Source organism: Crinia signifera, chromosome 11 (genome assembly GCF_055691185.1).
Source record: "Crinia signifera chromosome 11, ASM5569118v1, whole genome shotgun sequence".
In the NCBI taxonomy this organism is placed as follows: domain Eukaryota; kingdom Metazoa; phylum Chordata; class Amphibia; order Anura; family Myobatrachidae; genus Crinia; species Crinia signifera.
In genome coordinates this window covers 112,489,945-112,509,186 of record NC_139227.1, presented here as the reverse complement: position 1 = coordinate 112,509,186, position 19,242 = coordinate 112,489,945, and the positions used below count along the sequence as shown (strand labels likewise).

General features: G+C 46.7%; 1 protein-coding gene across 5 annotated transcripts in view; it reads left to right on the top strand.

Annotated features, from left to right (window-relative positions):
- Positions 1-6,280: 6,280 nt before the first annotated feature.
- The window catches only part of DCDC1 (doublecortin domain containing 1), a 341,410-nt gene continuing 328,448 nt past the window's right edge, over positions 6,281-19,242 (top strand). For all 5 annotated transcript variants that reach the window (XR_014465436.1, XM_083164256.1, XM_083164255.1 and 2 more), the window contains exons 1-4: positions 6,281-6,348; positions 8,488-8,675; positions 15,668-15,943; positions 17,990-18,137. Coding sequence is in view for 4 of the 5 variants with exons in the window: in XM_083164256.1 (XP_083020382.1) it covers positions 8,491-8,675; positions 15,668-15,943; positions 17,990-18,137 (609 nt within the window). In the remaining variant the exon portion in view is untranslated. The remainder of the gene's footprint in view (positions 6,349-8,487; positions 8,676-15,667; positions 15,944-17,989; positions 18,138-19,242) is intronic.

The window sequence follows — 19,242 nt, the reverse complement described above, 5'->3', positions numbered from 1 at the left end:
TCAGTGCGGTGTCTGCCTCCAGTGGGACAGGTCACAGGTTCTAATCCTTACTGTGCAGGAGCAAATAGCTCTATCAGTGCGGTGTCTGCCTCCAGTGAGACAGGTCACAGGTTCTAATTCTTACTGTGCAGGAGCAAATAGCTCTATCTGTATGGTGTCTGCCTCCAGTGGGACAGGTCACAGGTTCTAATCCTTACAGTGCAGGAGCAAATAGCTCTATCAGTGTGGTGTCTGCCTCCAGTGAGACAGGTCACAGGTTCTATTCCTTACTGTGCAGGAGCAAATAGCTCTATCAGTATGGTGTCTGCCTCCAGTGAGACAGGTCACAGGTTCTAATCCTTACTGTGCAGGAGCAAATAGCTCTATCAGTGCGGTGTCTGCCTCCAGTGAGACAGGTCGCAGGTTCTAATCCTTACAGTGCAGGAGCAAATAGCTCTATCAGTGCTGTGTCTGCCTCCAGTGAGACAGGTCACAGGTTCTAATCCTTACAGTGCAGGAGCAAATAGCTCTATCAGTGCTGTGTCTGCCTCCAGTGAGACAGGTCACAGGTTCTAATCCTTACTGTGCAGGAGCAAATAGCTCTATCAGTGCGGTGTCTGCCTCCAGTGAGACAGGTCACAGGTTCTAATCCTTACAGTGCAGGAGCAAATAGCTCTATCAGTGCTGTGTCTGCCTCCAGTGAGACAGGTCACAGGTTCTAATCCTTACTGTGCAGGAGCAAATAGCTCTATCAGTGCGGTGTCTGCCTCCAGTGAGACAGGTCACAGGTTCTAATCCTTACAGTGCAGGAGCAAATAGCTCTATCAGTGCTGTGTCTGCCTCCAGTGAGACAGGTCACAGGTTCTAATCCTTACTGTGCAGGAGCAAATAGCTCTATCAGTGCGGTGTCTGCCTCCAGTAAGTCAGGTCACAGGTTCTAATCCTTACTGTGCAGGAACAAATAGCTCTATCAGTGCGGTGTCTGCCTCCAGTAAGTCAGGTCACAGGTTCTAATCCTTACCGTGCAGGAGCAAATAGCTCTATCAGTGCTGTGTCTGCCTCCAGTGAGACAGGTCACAGGTTCTAATCCTTACTGTGCAGGAGCAAATAGCTCTATCAGTGCGGTGTCTGCCTCCAGTGAGACAGGTCACAGGTTCTAATCCTTACAGTGCAGGAGCAAATAGCTCTATCAGTGCTGTGTCTGCCTCCAGTGAGACAGGTCACAGGTTCTAATCCTTACTGTGCAGGAGCAAATAGCTCTATCAGTGCGGTGTCTGCTTCCAGTAAGTCAGGTCACAGGTTCTAATCCTTACTGTGCAGGAACAAATAGCTCTATCAGTGCGGTGTCTGCCTCCAGTAAGTCAGGTCACAGGTTCTAATCCTTACTGTGCAGGAACAAATAGCTCTATCAGTGCGGTGTCTGCCTCCAGTAAGTCAGGTCACAGGTTCTAATAATTACTGTGCAGGAGCAAATAGCTCTATCAGTGCGGTGTCTGCCTCCAGTGAGACAGGTCACAGGTTCTAATCCTTACTGTGCAGGAGCAAATAGCTCGGGCAACTGGGATAAACTTACGCCACTGCTGTCCAGCTTATCAAATCCTTCATATGTTGGAGGGCAAGCAATGGACCTGTTCTCCGCTATCGGTAACTAACTATACAGCATGGGATTTTTGTATTGGAATCTGTGCTACCAATACAAGTTATTAGTACATGTGTTACTCTGAATATTTAGGGATACATGTAGTATACGTAGTTTATGCAATTCCGTTAGAAGTAGTGTGCAAGTGGTGCAAGGCCCTCGGTCGGACACTATCACGGCCCCAGGCTCTTCATCTGGCTGGCAGTGTGCTAAGATGGCACCCTGCGATCAGTAATACAGCTTCAGTGCTGCTTAGGGCATCCAAAGCTCATTCCGGGCATACACCCTGCAGAGTGCTGGGACTATTTGGGTAGCTCTCCAACACCTTCTGTCATTGGCCTCCTAGTGTGATGTCACATGCTGGGGATGGGCACGTGCTGATCGGGGGAGCATTGCTCCACTGCTGAGTCTATTGATCTAAGCTGCAAACATTGTTCATATATTGCATGTTGCATACAATAATATGTAACCATATCCTTACATAGTATAGAAAAAGTCCCCAAGCACGTCTGTCTGTCTGTCTGTCTGTCTGTCTGTCTGTCTGTACGTGTGCTCATCTCAAAACCACTGTACGAAGTTTTGTGCAGTTTTCACTATTCTGTAGCGCAGTTCTCGAGGAAGGTTTAGGTATATATTAATCGTCCTATCCCGTATAGGAGCGGATCGATACCATTTTTAGTGAATGAAGTTTATAGTTGACGTGTGCCGCGTGTATATAAAGGAGGAACGCGGCGCTCGATCATGTACCGATGCGAAGCAGGGCTGGGTTGCTAGTAAACTAAAAAAAAATATGTACAGTATTAACATTTTAGGAGGGTATTCAATCTCCCACCGCTTTTACCAACGGAGGAAATAGCAGTTTGGCCCTATTCAATGCTGTCTTCCCCAACAGCATTGAACAGGGATCTCGGCAGAATGGACCCGGCTTTAGAAGCAGTCAGGCCCGTCTCCCGAGATTTGCGGTGGATTGTCGAGCTCCCGGCTTCAGCTTGACGATCCACGGCCGTATCTCGCAGCCACGCCCCCTTTTCGGCATTTGGCAGGCGGGACATTGAATCCCGCCTGCCGATTTCAAGTTGAGACGGCCATAAACAGGATAGGGTCATGGCTGTTGGGCCAGCCTGACAGTTGTGACTCTGGACTGATTATCCCCCTTAGACATTTTTTTTTTTTTTTTTAATACAGATGACGCAGAAAGCTGCATAACACCCCTATCTTAACATTAACCAAGGGCCTGATTCAGAAATGGATGGTTTAGAGGAGGATTTCCCACAAGGCTATGTAGTCGCCTTCACAGAGCCCAGCAGCTTCCAAGAAGCCCCATAAAGATATCCTGAGGAGCATTGCATGACTACTGTGTGACGTTATGACATCACATGGACCCGCCCACATTTCCAAAGTCCCTTTGATCGGATAAAAAATGGGACACAGGTATTAAGCCTACTTCCAAAAGACCTATTTTGGATTCCTTTCCGAGTTCTCTTTAAACTCCTCACCACCACCTACAAGGCTCTCTCCTCCTCCACCGCTCCTTACCTCTCTTCACTGATCTCTATCCACACTCCCTCCCGTCCTCTTCGCTCCATCGCTGACCGCCGACTGACCTCTCACCTAATCACCTCCTCCCACTCCCGTGTCCAAGACTTCTCTCGTGCTGCCACCCTGCACTGGAACAACCTCCCGCCACCCATCAGGCTTTCTGATTCCCTTACCTCCTTCAAGCGCTCCCTCAAAACCCACTTTTTTCGACTAGCCTATCCCTCCTCCTAACCTCTTTTGATCCTCCTATCCTGCCTCCGTTCCTACTTATCCTATTGTTTTTTCGTTCGTCCACCCACCTATTTTTAGTATGTTAACTCTTATGAGTAGGGTCCTCCTGCCTCACGTACTCACCCTACCTCTTTACCTCACCTGTGCTCCTGTCCTGTTCTTCCCCTTCCTCTACTTCATCTTCAGTCTCCTCGACAATTTTGACACCTACTTCTGAACTCATGCTGATTTTAGTTCTACCAGCTATACCCCTATTCATACTGTATTTTTCAACACACCCTGTACGTTACCTTGTAATTTGTTTTTTTGTTTGCTATGTATGGCGCTGCGGACACTTTGCGGCGCCTTATAAATAAACGTACTACTACTACTACTACCTAGAGTCTGATTCAGATTTATACGCAATGCCGATGTTCACGCAGCTGAGCATTAAATCGATAGACTGTGCACACATCAAGGTCCTCTATCCATGCCGCCTGCAATGAGCAGCAAAAATATAATGCTATGGATCGTTTGAGGGAGGAGGGCCCCAAACGGTATCTTGGCCCATGACGTCTTAATCCCCCTCGGGGATGGATGTAGAACATCAGGTGCAAGTTCCCAATGGATGCAAGTTTTCATTTCTGGGCAGTGGCAGGGGGGTAGCTGGCCTCACTGGGCATGTTGATGGCTTTTTACCACTCTCCAGTTTATCACTTTTTAATGCTTGATACATCTGGCCCTGTGACTCATATCACAATACATTTGACGGGCCAGTCTCATGTTTGAGGGGGGACGACTTCTAAGGCGCTGTCTTTTCATTATAAGACCATTGTGAACATATTTTTGGTTTTGTTAGTCACCTTTTTTGTCATGTCATATATTTAGCACTTACATCAATGTAGCGGTATAATTCCTACACCAAAAGATAGCAAAGATATAGGAATTGTCAGTGTTGGCAGTCATATTACCGTTTGTATGCAATAATGTGTCCTATACACAGGAGTGAATTTTGATGTTTGTTATTAATAAACAACATATTTCATTATACAATGTAATTTGAATACTATCCCTTTCCTTGATTAAATCCAATGGGAATGTTCTTTCCGGCAGTAGTCCAAACTGGAAATGGCATTCTGTACTCACTCAATGATGTCTTTGGTGTGTACCAGCAACCACACAACCACACTTCAAGGCCATCAAGCCCAGCTGGGCAGTTGCCTGGGAGACTAGAGATGCACATCACAAAGGGTGTGTACACACTTTCATGATGTCATCATGAGCCGCAAAACAAATCATCTACATCATGCATCGCCCATGGGTTGCGTGCAACATCTTCTGGTCTGGTCTGGTCTGCTGTACGGCCAACTAGGTGCAGTGTAATAAAGGAAGGACTGAGATTTGTTCCTTCATTCACTACTTCAGGCTAGTTTGTGCTGGCAATCTGGCTTGGTCCATTGTTTCATTTGGTAAAATTTTTTTATATTTTTAAAATCAATAAAATGTTGCGATGTATACCAAGTTACCAACCTATAGGACTGTAGTGTCGGAGTTTGGACTGCAATCCTGTAAACGATTTAATACACAAAGAGATAAGAATATTACTCACTTGGACAAAGATAACAGGCTTATCTGAACAATGCTGGACATCAGTAGACTCTGTTCCTGGGGCCTGATTCTAGTTTGCTCACCCGCCGCCGATTCTCTGCGCTACCATGCGAGGGGATATAAAATGAAAAGATATCACCTTGCATGCCTCTGCTGCAGGATAAATCATTCGATGGTCGCCGACCATCGAATTACTTCTCATGGCTTCGCAAATAGATGTCAGTGGGAACTGAGTTTTATTTGCGAACGCCGGGACGAAGACGGAGCAGGGCGGCTGACTTCCTGTAATACAAGCCGCCCGCTCCCGGGACACCAAGTCTCGCCGGTGTACCCATGGGGATACCCATAAAACGCTGGGTGTTCCCATGGGCGGCCCCGCCCGCTGCCCACCCTCGCCACGCCCCACCCCGATCCTTGCCAACGGCTCGGTGACTATGCAGGTCACCAAAGCCATTCACAAAGGGGAGCTGCATAATATACCATGGGCATGCACAGAGCCACAAACATCGGAACAGGGCCGAATTCACCCCATTCCGAATTAATTCGAATGAGGGCCTGCGGCAAGGGAAGGAGGAGAGGACTCGTGCCAGATCCTTAAAGCAAAGGAAGAAGGCTACCGTTTCGGCTGAACTTTATCAATGACCTCAAGTCCTCAAGATAGTTGTGAATATATCATATGTATGTCAATATAAACATATTTAAGTCAGAGATTTGTAAAATATATTTTCAGATTCCCTATTCACAATGTAAGATCCTTCGGTGTTAGAAATTACTCAGTAAAATAACTAGTATATATATACAGTACGTTTAGAGTATACAGATAATAGTAATCAGGATGCTAATTGCTTAGTGTTCTTTATGCTTTTCCCCATACAGTACATGAGTGTGTAATTATAAAATCGTAAGGACAAATGTAGAACAGTAAAGATCAAGAACATACCTTTTTGCAGATGTTTTTTTCTGCTTAGTTAGGTAAATGTTAAATCTAAAAGGTGCAATTTTTCCAGTGGCTGACATACTTCATCAATCCTAATTTGTGAAATTGTTCATTCACTGATTCAAAGTCTGTATGAAAAAGATGTTCATCTGATTAACTTTCAGCAAGAGCGAATGTAACTCTTTCAGAGCCCACATTTCTGAGAGTAGGTTCCCCGTTTAAATGGTCATTGCCTGAGTGCATTCCAGGAAGTTCTCATGTACTGGGTGCACAGTTATTTGCATGTGCATTATTTATATTTTTTTACATTTTTTCAATGGTTTTTTTTTGTACAGTATTCAGTTGATTTCTTTTTTTTTTTTTTTTTTTAGTCATAGAAGATAAACAACGTTTCGTTAAATCAGAAGGACTTGAATTACTGCTGCATTTACTGTAGGTATGTTTCTGCCTTTTTTCTGTTGCGAGGGCTGGCTACGTGTAACGAACAATTACGGGTCGATATCATGATTGCACAGTAGGTGGCTTTTCCCTTTTGGCAAAATAGGTCTTCAATGCATAAACAAGTCTAATCTTGGGTGTTGCAAAGATCCAATAATCCAGTGTTCTATATCCTGGATCATTCCCAAATAGTCAACGAAGGAGATCACCCACCATTTCACAGATCTGCCGACATTTCCGGAGTCGGCGAGGGTGAAGGGAAGCCTTCGAGCTCAATCTACACGCATGTTTTTGTTTTTTCTCTTGAAGACAAGTTGCAGCACTCAAGAGTTGTCCAAATATGCATCAGAAGGCGTGGGGCTCTCGCACAAGTGCGTTTTTTTTCCCTGACAGCACACACAAGATGGAACCTGCATCGTTCGCACACGCGGCTTCTGTTGGCAGGGTATAATAACTCTTTCAAATCCATGTAATAAAACTCATTAAAAAATAAATTAAAATAGCATAAAGCCCATCAAAAAGCACAATAATAAAACACATTCATATGGATTTATAATTTCCCTCTCCCCTGACACAGGAAATTTTAGGAAATTATAATCTAGCCCCCCAAGTTCTGAAAACCCGCCTAATGAATGTCCACCCTGCCGAATTGGGGATCCGTTTGCTAACACAGCCCCTCGCATTCCTCCGCTAGCAGCAGAAATCATTTGATAGTCCCCTACATCGAATGATTTCTCCTGCCTTCGGAATAAGAGTCAGTCCACAAATTGCTGAAGACGAGGCGGGCACTAATGTCATGTGATGTAAGCCTCCGCCCCAGCAGGCATTGGCCCGCCTTCGCTCCCATGGACACACCATGTCCCTTTACACGGGACCTTTACCCTGGTCCTGACCTGGGTAGAACACGGCTAGAACCTGGGTAGAGGGCGGTGTAAATGGGTATGCCGGGTCATCGGACCCGGCTCCCATTTACATCAATGGGGGACGTGCAACCTGCAGACCGCAGCGTCCGCAGGTTGGACGGGGGCACACACAGCCTGCGCTGCTGTCTGCTATACTCTGCAGACAGCAGGGCAGCAGCGGAGGAGGTGAATGGATGCCTGTGTGCGGCATCCATTCACCTCCCGGACAACGGCTGGGGCAGCCCAGCAGCTTACCTTGGTGCTGGGCTGCCCCCAGCACGGTGATCAGTGTTTCCGGCGGGGATCACCGCGGTCCCGGCGCTTGGAGATGATGTCATCTCCAAGCGCCGCCTCCATCTACACTGCGGGTGGGCAGTGTAAATCCCAGATCCGACCCGGCTTGGCCGGGTCAGATCCGGGATTTTTGGTGTAAAAGGGGAATTAGCTGTACAATGTCCCTATTCGACTGGCACCCCTGGTTAGTGCCATATGGCCAACTAGATGTTATGGCCCTGTACCCCATGGTTCTGTTTGGTGCACACAGGCCCCAGGTCCAGAGGGGGTGCTCACACCACACATCCTTCTCTCATTTCCTCAAAACCTCCCCCTCCAGTGTCCCACATCAGCAGTGCTGCAGAAAACTCCAGTACAGCGGCACGTTTCCATGAATTTTTAACTTCCGCATTATAAACAAATCACTGGGAAAATGGCCGCCACACCATTTTTCAAGCAACCTGCTCAGTAGACTCTGGCATGGTGCCAGAGTCTACTAGTCCCTCAATGCGGCACTACCGGCTATAGTTGAGGAGACCAGCATGGCACCTACTGGTCTCCTCAACTATATGCACATGCGCAGAAATGCGCACGGCGCCACCATCACTCACCATGCAAACTCATTCTAGTTGCGAAGCAGAATAAGGCCCTTAAAATAATGGACTACTTTTGAAGAGCAATAAAACCTAATCTGCATTATGCAGATCATTGCTATTATTTATATCACTGGCTCTTGACCGCTTTTTTTTTTTTCCTGGGACCCTGAGTGTCTGTGCGCCATTGTTCTGGGACCCGAAAGCGTTTTCTCCCAATAGAATGCACTGCTGACCTGACAAAACACAAGCGTGAGCTTTTATATTCATGTTAATAATAAGATCTTTATAAAGTAACTTTCAATTATTTTCACTAATATTGTGACCTTAAGGCTGCAGTTATTTTAATATATTGAGATTTCATTGCAGACCATGGCTGGCCACAAAGAGCTGCTAAGTGCTTTCTCAGCTGGGAGGCGATTGTCTACACCTTCTCTACGCGGTACTTACATCTCATCAACCTCACGGTCACAGTCCAGCAGTCTGGAAGATCTTATTGTTGGCGCGTACCTGGATAAACTTGAAAGAGCCATGACCGTGCACCAGTTTTTACCCCGGTAAGAAAATGTCATTGTTGCTCAACTGCTGTTAACTAAATTTAGGTCTAAAATTGACCTGTCATCTTCACAATAATACTGTTATAGCTCCAAATAATGGTGCGTCCAGCTGAGGGTTCATTAAAAATATAAAGGAATTATTTTTAGTTCTCCAATCAAGCAGACCGCAACCACATATCGCCTACATCTCTCATTGTGTGCCCGATGGTGAGTGAGAGATTGGACGCTGCGTCTTAGGACGCCGGTCAGATCGCTACTGCAGCGGAAGGTGTCTACCTGTAACAGATGCCTTTTTTTTTTAAATCTGGAGCCCGAGTGGTGCTCCAACACCCAGTGCAGTGACCTAAATCGTGCATAGGGGGTGTACATACGTATGGACCCTCTACCAAAGGAGCAAAGGCCCCGTTACTCCCCAGACCCATCTCAGTCAAAAGGCCCAAGAGGGGGAAATAAGGATCGGTGGCAGTGGCGTAATTATATAATTTGCGCCCCCCCGCCAAACTTTTTCAGCGCCCCCCCCCCCCTCCCCATACCCATACCTGACAGAGCGCTGCCCCAGTCTCCGCTGCGCTGCTGCCCGGCCGCATCTGTGGTCACTGTCCCGTCACTCGCTCCCGGCGCCGGCTCCTGCTGATAATGAAAAGTGACTCTTAGAAAATGGCTGCCAAAACTGTCTGCAATACGGGGGCAGCCATTTTCTAAGTGTCACTTTTCATTATCAGCAGGAGCCGGCGCCGGGAGCGAGTTACGGGACAGTGACCGAAGATGCGGCCGGGCAGCAGCGCAGCGGGTAACTATAGCACCGCAGCCCCCCCGGCGCCCATAGTTACTCTGCGCCTCCCCGCGACGGCGGGGGCTGCGGTGGCCTAGTTACGCCACTGATCGGTGGGTCCTCCTAGCCAAAGCTCAGAGCAACCCTCTTCCCTCAACCCCCGGAAGGGTTAGGGCGAGTGGGTCCTCTGCGCCGAAGCTTTGAGATACCCTCTGCCTTGCAGCTCTGGGTCGCCCTCAGGGACCACAGTTGTCCCCGAAGGAGAGAGCTTTGGTACGTGGGGAGTGGGTAGCCCATAAGGGTCGCACACACAGCCCAGAAAATTTTTGACAATTGCCTCATGCTGCATTAGCATACATCCTGAAACTCTAACCACACCTGAAGGGGCCACAATATGAGCGCCCCCACGGTTCCATGTTACATCGTCAGACTGGATGTAATGCACATCAAATCTAGCGGTATAGTTAGCAATTTTATGCCTATCATGCGGTGTGTGTATAGCACACCATACGGCGGGCAATATATCAAACTAATTTGACGTCATCTTCATGCCACGCCCTAGAATGGGAGTGGCATGGATCTTGTTCTAGTGTGTACAGGAGCAACGATTAACCATAACCACATTATGTAATAAATCGGTACTTGTTTCCTAGCACGGCGCCAGCGATAAAAATTGTTTCCATTGGGATCCCAAAAATTATTACATTGGAATCAATGTAAAATGGTCCCTGAGACCCGATTTTACATTGGCCCCAATGTTAAATGCCCCCCAGACCCCAATTTTCATTGTTTCCTAACCCTGATGGGTCAAATGCCCCCCCCATTGTTAACGCCACCCCACGATGAACGGCAACCTGAAGCGTGGCGAGCGTAGCAAGCTCGCGAGGGGTGGTGGTACGCGTCCTCCGACCTTTTCATACCCCCACTATCCACGTTGGCGTGGAGTTGATTTTATATAGTGTGTCGAGCGCAGCGAGCCACCGAGCCCGAAGCGTGGCGAGGGGATGAGCATTACTTCACAGATATTACGCATGCGCTCGCCACACTATATAAAATCAACTCTACGCCGACGTGGATAGTGGGGGTATGAAAAGGTCAAAGGACGCTCGCCACGTTTTGGCTTACCGTTCATCCTGTGGTGGCGTTAACAATGGGGGGGCATTTGTCATGTAAAATACCCATAAGGGTGGGTATTCAATGAAAAATCAGGTCCATTGGCCCATTTAACATTGTTCCCTTTGTAAAATCTTGGTCCATCGCATCGGTCGCATCGCATGCCTTAACTTAAGGCATGCGATGGACAAGATTTTTCATTGTCGGGGAAAAGGCTAAAAATAGCCCCCAAAATCGCGTCGGTCGCGATTAAGTTAAGGTATGCGATCACCTACGACGGGTGCCGTGCTAGGAAACAAGTACCAATAAATCTTTTTGCCTATTGCAAGATTGCAGAGTGTGTGCGCTCAATTTGGCTAATTCTGGGCTCGAGGGAAGTCATCAGTAGTCGGAACTATTGGTGGTCACTCCAGTGTGTACCCAACTTTAATATACAGTGGAATTCCAAAAGATAAGTGGTTCAAAATCTGGATACACCCCCATGGTATCTGGATGATGATGATGATGATGATGGACAGTCAATAGGTCAAGACCATATGGTTGCCAGATGAAAGGTTAACAGTGCTTAAGGTCGACTGGTTCAAAGGGTTGATGTGTCAAGGGTCGACATGTATTTTTTTGGGGGGGAGCATATTTTCACAACATTTGCTTTATATGTTATCCATACGTGAACCCGCCAAAGCATGACGAGCGTATACATGTTTACTGATGCTGGTCACATATTACTAAACATACAAGATTTGACCCAATTTTTTTTTTTTTTAAAAGCTTGTCAACTTTTATGCCTGGATATTTTTGGGTGAATTTGAAAATAGTGTGGCGCTCCTGGGATACTGCTGCCTCTATTTCAATACCTTGGGATTAATCCCTATTGATCCTATCAATACGTTAGAAAAAATAAGGGGGGTAGGGTATTGAAAAGGTGGCGCCATCTTTTCAATACCCTACCCCCTTCTTTTTTCAAACTTTTATACCTGTTGACCTTATCCACTGTCAATCTTTCATCTTTCGGAATTTTGTACCTGTTGACCTAATGAATGTTGGCCATTTGATGTTGGCCAAATACTGTAGATCTTCTATACCACTCCTGATCCCATCAACACCCATAAGCAGAGATTAAAGTGAGTGGACCCAACTGTAATGATGAGGTGGAACAAATTCTGATGGTCACTTCTTTGAGTGGAAGTCTTAGTTCTTGGGCCGAGAAATAGGGTGAAATAGGACCAACTTGCATAGTGCATGAGATCCGATCCAGAGGTCGGATGGTCTGCACATAAGATAATCTTATGTGCAGCTGTCAATGCAGCAGGGAGCGGGTCCTGGGAAGCACGGCCCTAGTGTGGCGGGCGGGAACCGGAGAGCAGTGTCCGGGATAGTGGCAGACGGGGACCAGAGAGCAGGGTGTGGGGTAGCGGCGAGAGAATAGAAAAAAATCTATTCAAAAGACTGGACGGCCGCTGATCAGCTGAGCTCTCTTGCCGCTAGCCCCACTGCAGTGTTGTACCATGCCTTCACGCCCCCTAGCATTTGCCCCTTGACCTCTCCAGAGGGGAGTTTGGAAAAGTAAACCAGAAATACTGGAACTGAAGGGTCGGAGTCCCAATATTAAAGTGCTAGGGAGTTAGCTGACACTAAATAAATGAATGAAAATGATAAATATTTTTGTTCAATAAATTGTAATGCGCAATCCTTTGATTTAACAGTATTAATTAGTTTATTAATATGTCTATTTACCAATGGTAGTTTGTTATTAATAAACACCCATTAAAAGACAGATGACTTTTATTTTGTACCTCTCGCAGTTCGTTAGGCTATTGCGCGAGGACACAATTGAGTAAATTTAGACTGACATTAATGGTGGTAGCACTTTGCGCTTGCTGTGGTTCTCAGTCTAGATTGCGAATAATTACAATCCATTAATATCCTAATGTTTCTGTAATTGAAAAGAAAAGGTTTGACATTAAGCGCTGCGCATGAATAAAGTAACAATGACTGTGGCGACTATCATTTTCCTTATGGAGAAACTGTACCCGGTGACACCGTTACTGAATTTTATGGTGTGTTTTTCAGTGTTTAGTGTTATTCACATTTGTTTGAGTGTCGCTTCTGACCAGGAGAAAAAAAAAATCAGAATATTGACCCAATTAATAAGCCATATTTATGTCTTTACACTTTTCCTGAACCTTGTAAGGTAGAGAGGCACCACCATCGCCACTAAGGGACAGAACAGGGCAGCATGCTGGAAAGATTTACTAAACTAAATTATTTACTTCTTACTGGACAGTTTCTTATATAGCGCACACATATTCCGCAGCGCTGTACAGAGAATAGTTGAACATTCACATCAGTCCCTGCCCCAGTGGAGCTTGCAATCTATATTCCCTACCACATGTACACGCACACACAGACATTCTAGGGTTAACTTTGTTGGGAGCCAATAAACACACTAGTATATTTTTGGATTGTGGGAGGAAACCGGAGTACCAGGAGGAAACCCACGCAAGTACGGGGAGAATATACAAACTCCGCACAGTTAGGGCCATGGTGGGAATCGGACCCATGACCTCAGTGCTGTGAGGCAATAATGCTAACCATTACACAGTCTGTGTATATATATATATATATATATAACACATGGTGGGGATAGAAGCCATGAGCTCAGCGCTGTGAGGCAGCAATGCTATAACCATTACACCATCCGTACTGCCCCATATATATATATATATATATATATATATATATATATATATATATATATATATATATATATATATATATATATATATATACAACACATGGTAGGAATAGAACCCATGACCTCAGTGCTGTGAGGCAGTAATGCTAACCATTACACCATTTGTACTGCCCCGTATATATAACACATGGTGGGAATAGAACCCATGACCTCAGTGCTGTGAGGCAGTAATATAACATTACACTGTCCGTACTGCCCCGTATTTATAACACATGGTGGGAATAGAACCCATGACCTCAGTGCTGTGAGGTAGTAATGCTAACCATTACACCGTCCGTACTGCCCCGTATATATAACACATGGTGGGAATAGAACCCATGGCCTCAGTGCTGTGATGCAGTAATGCTAACCATTACACCGTCTGTACTGCCCCGTATATACTGTTTATCACATGGTGGGAATAGAACCCATGACCACAGTGCTGTGAGGCAGTAATGCTAACCATTACACCATCCGTACTGCCCCGTTTATATAACACATGGTGGGATAGAACCCATGACCTTAGTGCTGTGAGGCAGTAATGCTAACCATTACACCATCCATACTGCCCCGTATATATAACACATGGTGGGATAGAACCCATGACCTTAGTGCTGTGAGGCAGTAATGCTAACCATTACACCATCCATACTTCCCCGTATATATAACACATGGTGGGGAGAGAACCCATAACCTCAGCGCTGTGAGGCAGTAATACTAACCATTACACTGTCCGTACTGCCCCGTATATATAACACATGGTGGGATAGAACCCATGACTTCAGTGCTGTGAGGCAGTAATGCTATAACCATTACACCATCCGTACTGCCCCATATATATAACACATGGTGGGATAGAACCCATAACCTCAGCGCTGGGAGGCAGTAATACTAACCATTACACCGTCTGTACTGCCCCGTATATATAACACATGGTGGGATAGAACCCATGACCTCAGCGCTGTGAGGCAGTAATGCTAACCATTACACCATCCGTACTTCCCCGTATATATAACACATGGTGGGATAGAACCCATGACCTCAGTGCTGTGAGGCAGTAATGCTATAACCATTACACCATCCATACTGCCCCATATATAACACATGGTGGGATAGAACCCATGACCTCAGCGCTGTGAGGCAGTAATGCTAACCATTACACCATCCGTACTTCCCCGTATATATAACACATGGTGGGGATAGAACCCATGACCTCAGTGCTGTGAGGCAGTAATGTAACCATTACACCATCCGTACTGCCCCGTATATATAACACATGGTGGGGATAGAACCCATAACCTCAGCGCTGTGAGGCAGTAATGCTAACCATTACACCGTCCGTACTGCCCCGTATATATATAACACATGGTGGGGATAGAGCCCATAACCTCAGCGCTGTGAGGCAGTAATGCTAACCATTACACCATCCGTACTGCCCCATATATATATATATATAACACATGGTGGGGATAGAACCCATGACCTCAGCGCTGTGAGGCAGTAATGCTAACCATTACACCATCCGTACTGCCCCGTATATATAACACATGGTGGGGATAGAACCCATGACCTCAGTGCTGTGAGGCAGTAATGCTATAACCATTACACCGTCCGTACTGCCCCGTATATATAACACATGGTGGGGATAGAACCCATGACCTCAGTGCTGTGAGGCAGTAATGCTATAACCATTACACTGTCCGTACTGCCCCGTATATATAACACATGGTGGGGATAGAACCCATGACCTCAGCGCTGTGAGGCAGTAATGCTAACCATTACACCATCCGTACTGCCCCGTATATATATAACACATGGTGGGGATAGAACCCATGACCTCAGTGCTGTGAGGCAGTAATGCTATAACCATTACACCATCTGTACTGCCCCACACCATCCGTACTGCCCAAACTATGAATACATGGCTTATTTCTGCTGTTTAGTATTCAGGGATGTCATGAACTTAGCTGCTCGTCTTTGGTTTTGAAGAGACGGTAAATCCATGAATGAAGCTGGTAATTGGCCAATGAATTGTATGAGATGTCCAATGAAATAAAACCCTTTCTCCGCCATCTATTCCCTCTCTCTTCATCACTCTTCAGTGATTGGTGCAGCGATTACACCAATCACCGACCAATCATTGCAGCTAACAACCTACATCATTTTGAGGAGGTCAGTAACAACATGGAATAAGCAAGTCAAAATCAAATGTGGTAAGGGTGGGGTGGGGTTGTAAGATTGAACTCTGCACTGTGCATGGCTAGGGAGAGCCCTCAGACGGCTTGAATGCCAAGAACAGTTATACCGGTATTCAGAAATCGGATTAACTTTCTCTGTGCCAATTATTATCTGTTGTCCTTTTATTTTCCATAGAGATTACAAAACCCCATATGCCAAGAGTTCATCGAGACGTTGCAAAGACGACTCATACGGTGATACATCTACGTTTGGCCCGGCCTCTCTTCAGTCTGTGCGTGTATCAGGAAGGTCAACACCTCAAGATTGTTCCTCACTTCAGAAAGCATCAGTTCAGCGCAGTAACGTGGTTTCACATGTCAACCTCAAGAAGTCAGACATCAGTGACGACTCCAGCTTCTCATCACAATCCAAGAGAAACAGGCCCGTCAGCGCTCCTCAGGGGCATCTTAGGTAATCAAACAAAAGCATTTCCTTGTCGCTTCCATCTCACGGTGTTTCTGTGCCAAGAAATTACACATGTTAAGTAGAGTTCATTTGTTTGTATAACACTCTTACTGTGGACCTACATACATCGTTTTCTTCACTGGAAAACAATAAACACAATTACTGTTTGGTAGCATTTCAGTTGCGCTGAATAAAGTTAAATCTGAAAAAAAATGTAATGTATTTTATCAGGAAGAAATCCAGTTCTTGTGGTGATTCCCATTGTGTTGGTGCAAAATAATGTTCTCTTTTGTTAAACAAGGGGACCCCCTGTCCTGTTGCTATGAAGTACTGTACTAATATTCAACTAGTCCACAGGGATCTCCTAGGCTGCGTGGTCAGCCATTTTGTCCCTTTAGTGATAAAATTGTAGGGTACTCTTTACCTAGAAGGGCGCCCATCGCGGGCATCGCATGTACAAAAAAATTGCATGCGATGCGACCAACGCGATTACCGTGATTTCCCATAGGGAACAATGTTAAATGTCCCACAGAGGCCAAATAGCCACCCTAAAGTGTGAAATGGCCCCCCCAATTGTTAACGCCACCCCACGATCAACGTCAACCCGAAGCGTGGCGTGGAGTTGAGAATAGAAAGTGCAGCGAGCCACCGAGCCCGAAGCATGGCGAGCGGACGCGGACACCTGTGAAACCCGCGAGGGGACGCGTATACCTGTGAAGGAGTCCGCCTCCCCTTGCGGGGCTCACTGCGCTCGCCACGCTTCGGGCACGGTGGCTCGCTGCGCTCGCCACACTTTCTATTCTCAACTCCACGCAGACGTGGATAGTGGGGGTATAAAAAGGTCGTAGGACGCGTACCGCCGCCCCTCGCGGGCTTGCTGCGCTCGCCACGCTTCGGGTTGACGTTGATTGTGGGGTGGCGTTAACAATTGGGGGGGCATTTCACACTTCAGGGTGCCTATTTGGCCTCTGTGGGCCATTTAACATTGTTCCCTATGGAAAATCGGGTCAATTGGGACATTTAACATTGTTACTTATGGGAAATCGCGGTAATCGCGTCGGACGCATCGCATGCGATGCGACCAACGCGATTTTTTTACCTTACGATGCCCAAGATCAAAATCGTGGGCGCCCTTCTAGGTAAAGAGTACCAATTGTAGCTTTATGAATGTTAGTTCAGCCATTTTGTCCCTCAGTGCTGTGAATGGCTCTATGAGCCCGATTTAGACATGATCGCACAGCCACGAATTCGCAGCAGCCAGTGTTCAGTTAAGCCACCGCCCCACTAGAGTGAAGTCCCGCCTTGCCAATTAATGCGCTCGCTGTTCAAATGGATGTGTACGGCTACACATACATTCACAGCAGTGCGAATATGTCCAAAACCCATCATAACATGCTCACATCTAATGAGTTCCATACTGGCCACAACTCATCGTAGGCGCCACGTAGCCCTGGACTTACTCAGCGGTGCAATGGCATATGCGGCCTGGAGCTGAGGTCACACACCCTCCCATGAAATGTTCAGCCACGCCTAGGGTTTTTCCGAACACTCCCAGGGTTTTCCTAGGTTCTCCCTCCCTCCCGTTTTTTCCGAACACTCCCAGAGTTGTTCCACTCCCTTCACTTACCAGCGGGCGGAGTAAAGGGCGTGAGTGTACACAGGTTATGCTTATGCGCCTTGTTTTGCTCCTTCAATTTGCTGGATACACATTAGATGTTTTTTTGTAAGCGCTATTCTGACAGATTTGTCTACAAATACATGTGCATATACTTCTATTTCTGTCTTGTTTAATTTGCTTTTTGCAATGTTACAGTTGTTATATAACTACCATGTATCTATGTCAGGCATGTCCAAACTGTGGCCCTCCAGCTGTTGTGAAACTACACATCCCAGCATGCCTTGCCATAGTTTTAGCATTCCCTAATCGCAAAACTGTGGCAAGGCCTGATGGGACTTGTTGTTTCACAACAGCTGTAGGGCCACAGTTTGGACATGCCTGGTCTATGTAATATGCGACAGTGGTTCACCTATAACCTGTTTTGTCTTTGTCAGGTATTCAGCGAGAAAACATCACTACTATTCCGGCAGAGGAAGAGCAGTGCCCCTATATGAACGGCAGCCCTGGGTCATTAGGGCCACAGCTTACAGAAACGGGAGCCACGATATACCTGTAACAGTATCTGCACCCACAATCCCGCTGGTAACTATTTTGCAGCTGTCAATGACCTCTATTGATATCTCAGTATGTGTACATTGCGCAATTGTTATTAAAATAATATATGACTATAAGACCGACGCAGAGCATGTACGCATTACCTGCGTACCATAATAGGTCAGAAATGTGTACTAGGGGCATGATTCAGACCTGATCAGGTGATTATAGATAGACTGCGCATGCAATAAAATCATGCTGCCTTTTTTTAGGCTAGCCACATGCAAGTTGATTGACAGGAAGCCGGAGTTTGTGGGTGGGAACCGTACATTTTCTGGGAGTGTCAGGGAAAATGCAGGCGTACCCAGGCGTTTGAGGGGAAGGCGAGTGTAAGCTCTGGCCCCGATCAGCCTGATTCTATTACAGCCGCTGAGTAAGTCCTGGGCTACGCACACACTGGGGAATCATTACATGGTGAGCTGCTGTTATCTGGGAGTGTCAGGTAATACGCAGGCGTGGCCAGGTGTGTGAGGGGAAGTCATGTGACGTCAGCTCCACCCCCGATCAGCCTGATTCTATGGCAGCTGCTGAGTAAGTCCTGGGCTACGCACACACTGCACACACTGGGGAATCATTACATGGTGAGCGGCTGTTATATGGGAGTGTCAGGGAATACGCAGGCGTGGCCAGGTGTTTGAGGGAAAGTCAAGTGATGTCAGCTCCGCCCCCGATAAGCCTGATTCTATCACAGCCGCTGAGTAAGTCCTGGGCTACGCACAGACTGCACACACTGGGGAATCATTACATGGGGAGCAGCTGTTATCTGGGAGTGTCAGGGAATACGCAGACGAGGCCAGGTGTATGAGGGGGAGTCATGTGACGTCAGCTCCGCCCCCGATCAGCCTAATTCTATCACAGCTGCTGAGTAAGTCCTGGGCTATGCACAGACTGCACACACTGGGGAATCATTACATGGTGAGCGGCTGTTATCTGGTAGTGTCAGGGATAATGCAGGCGTGGCCAGGTGTGTGAGGGGAAGTCATGTGACATCAGCTCCGCCCCCAATCAGCCTGATTCTATCACAGTCGCTGAGTAAGTCCTGGGCTACACACACACTGCGCACACTGGGAAATCATTAGATGGTGAGCGGCTG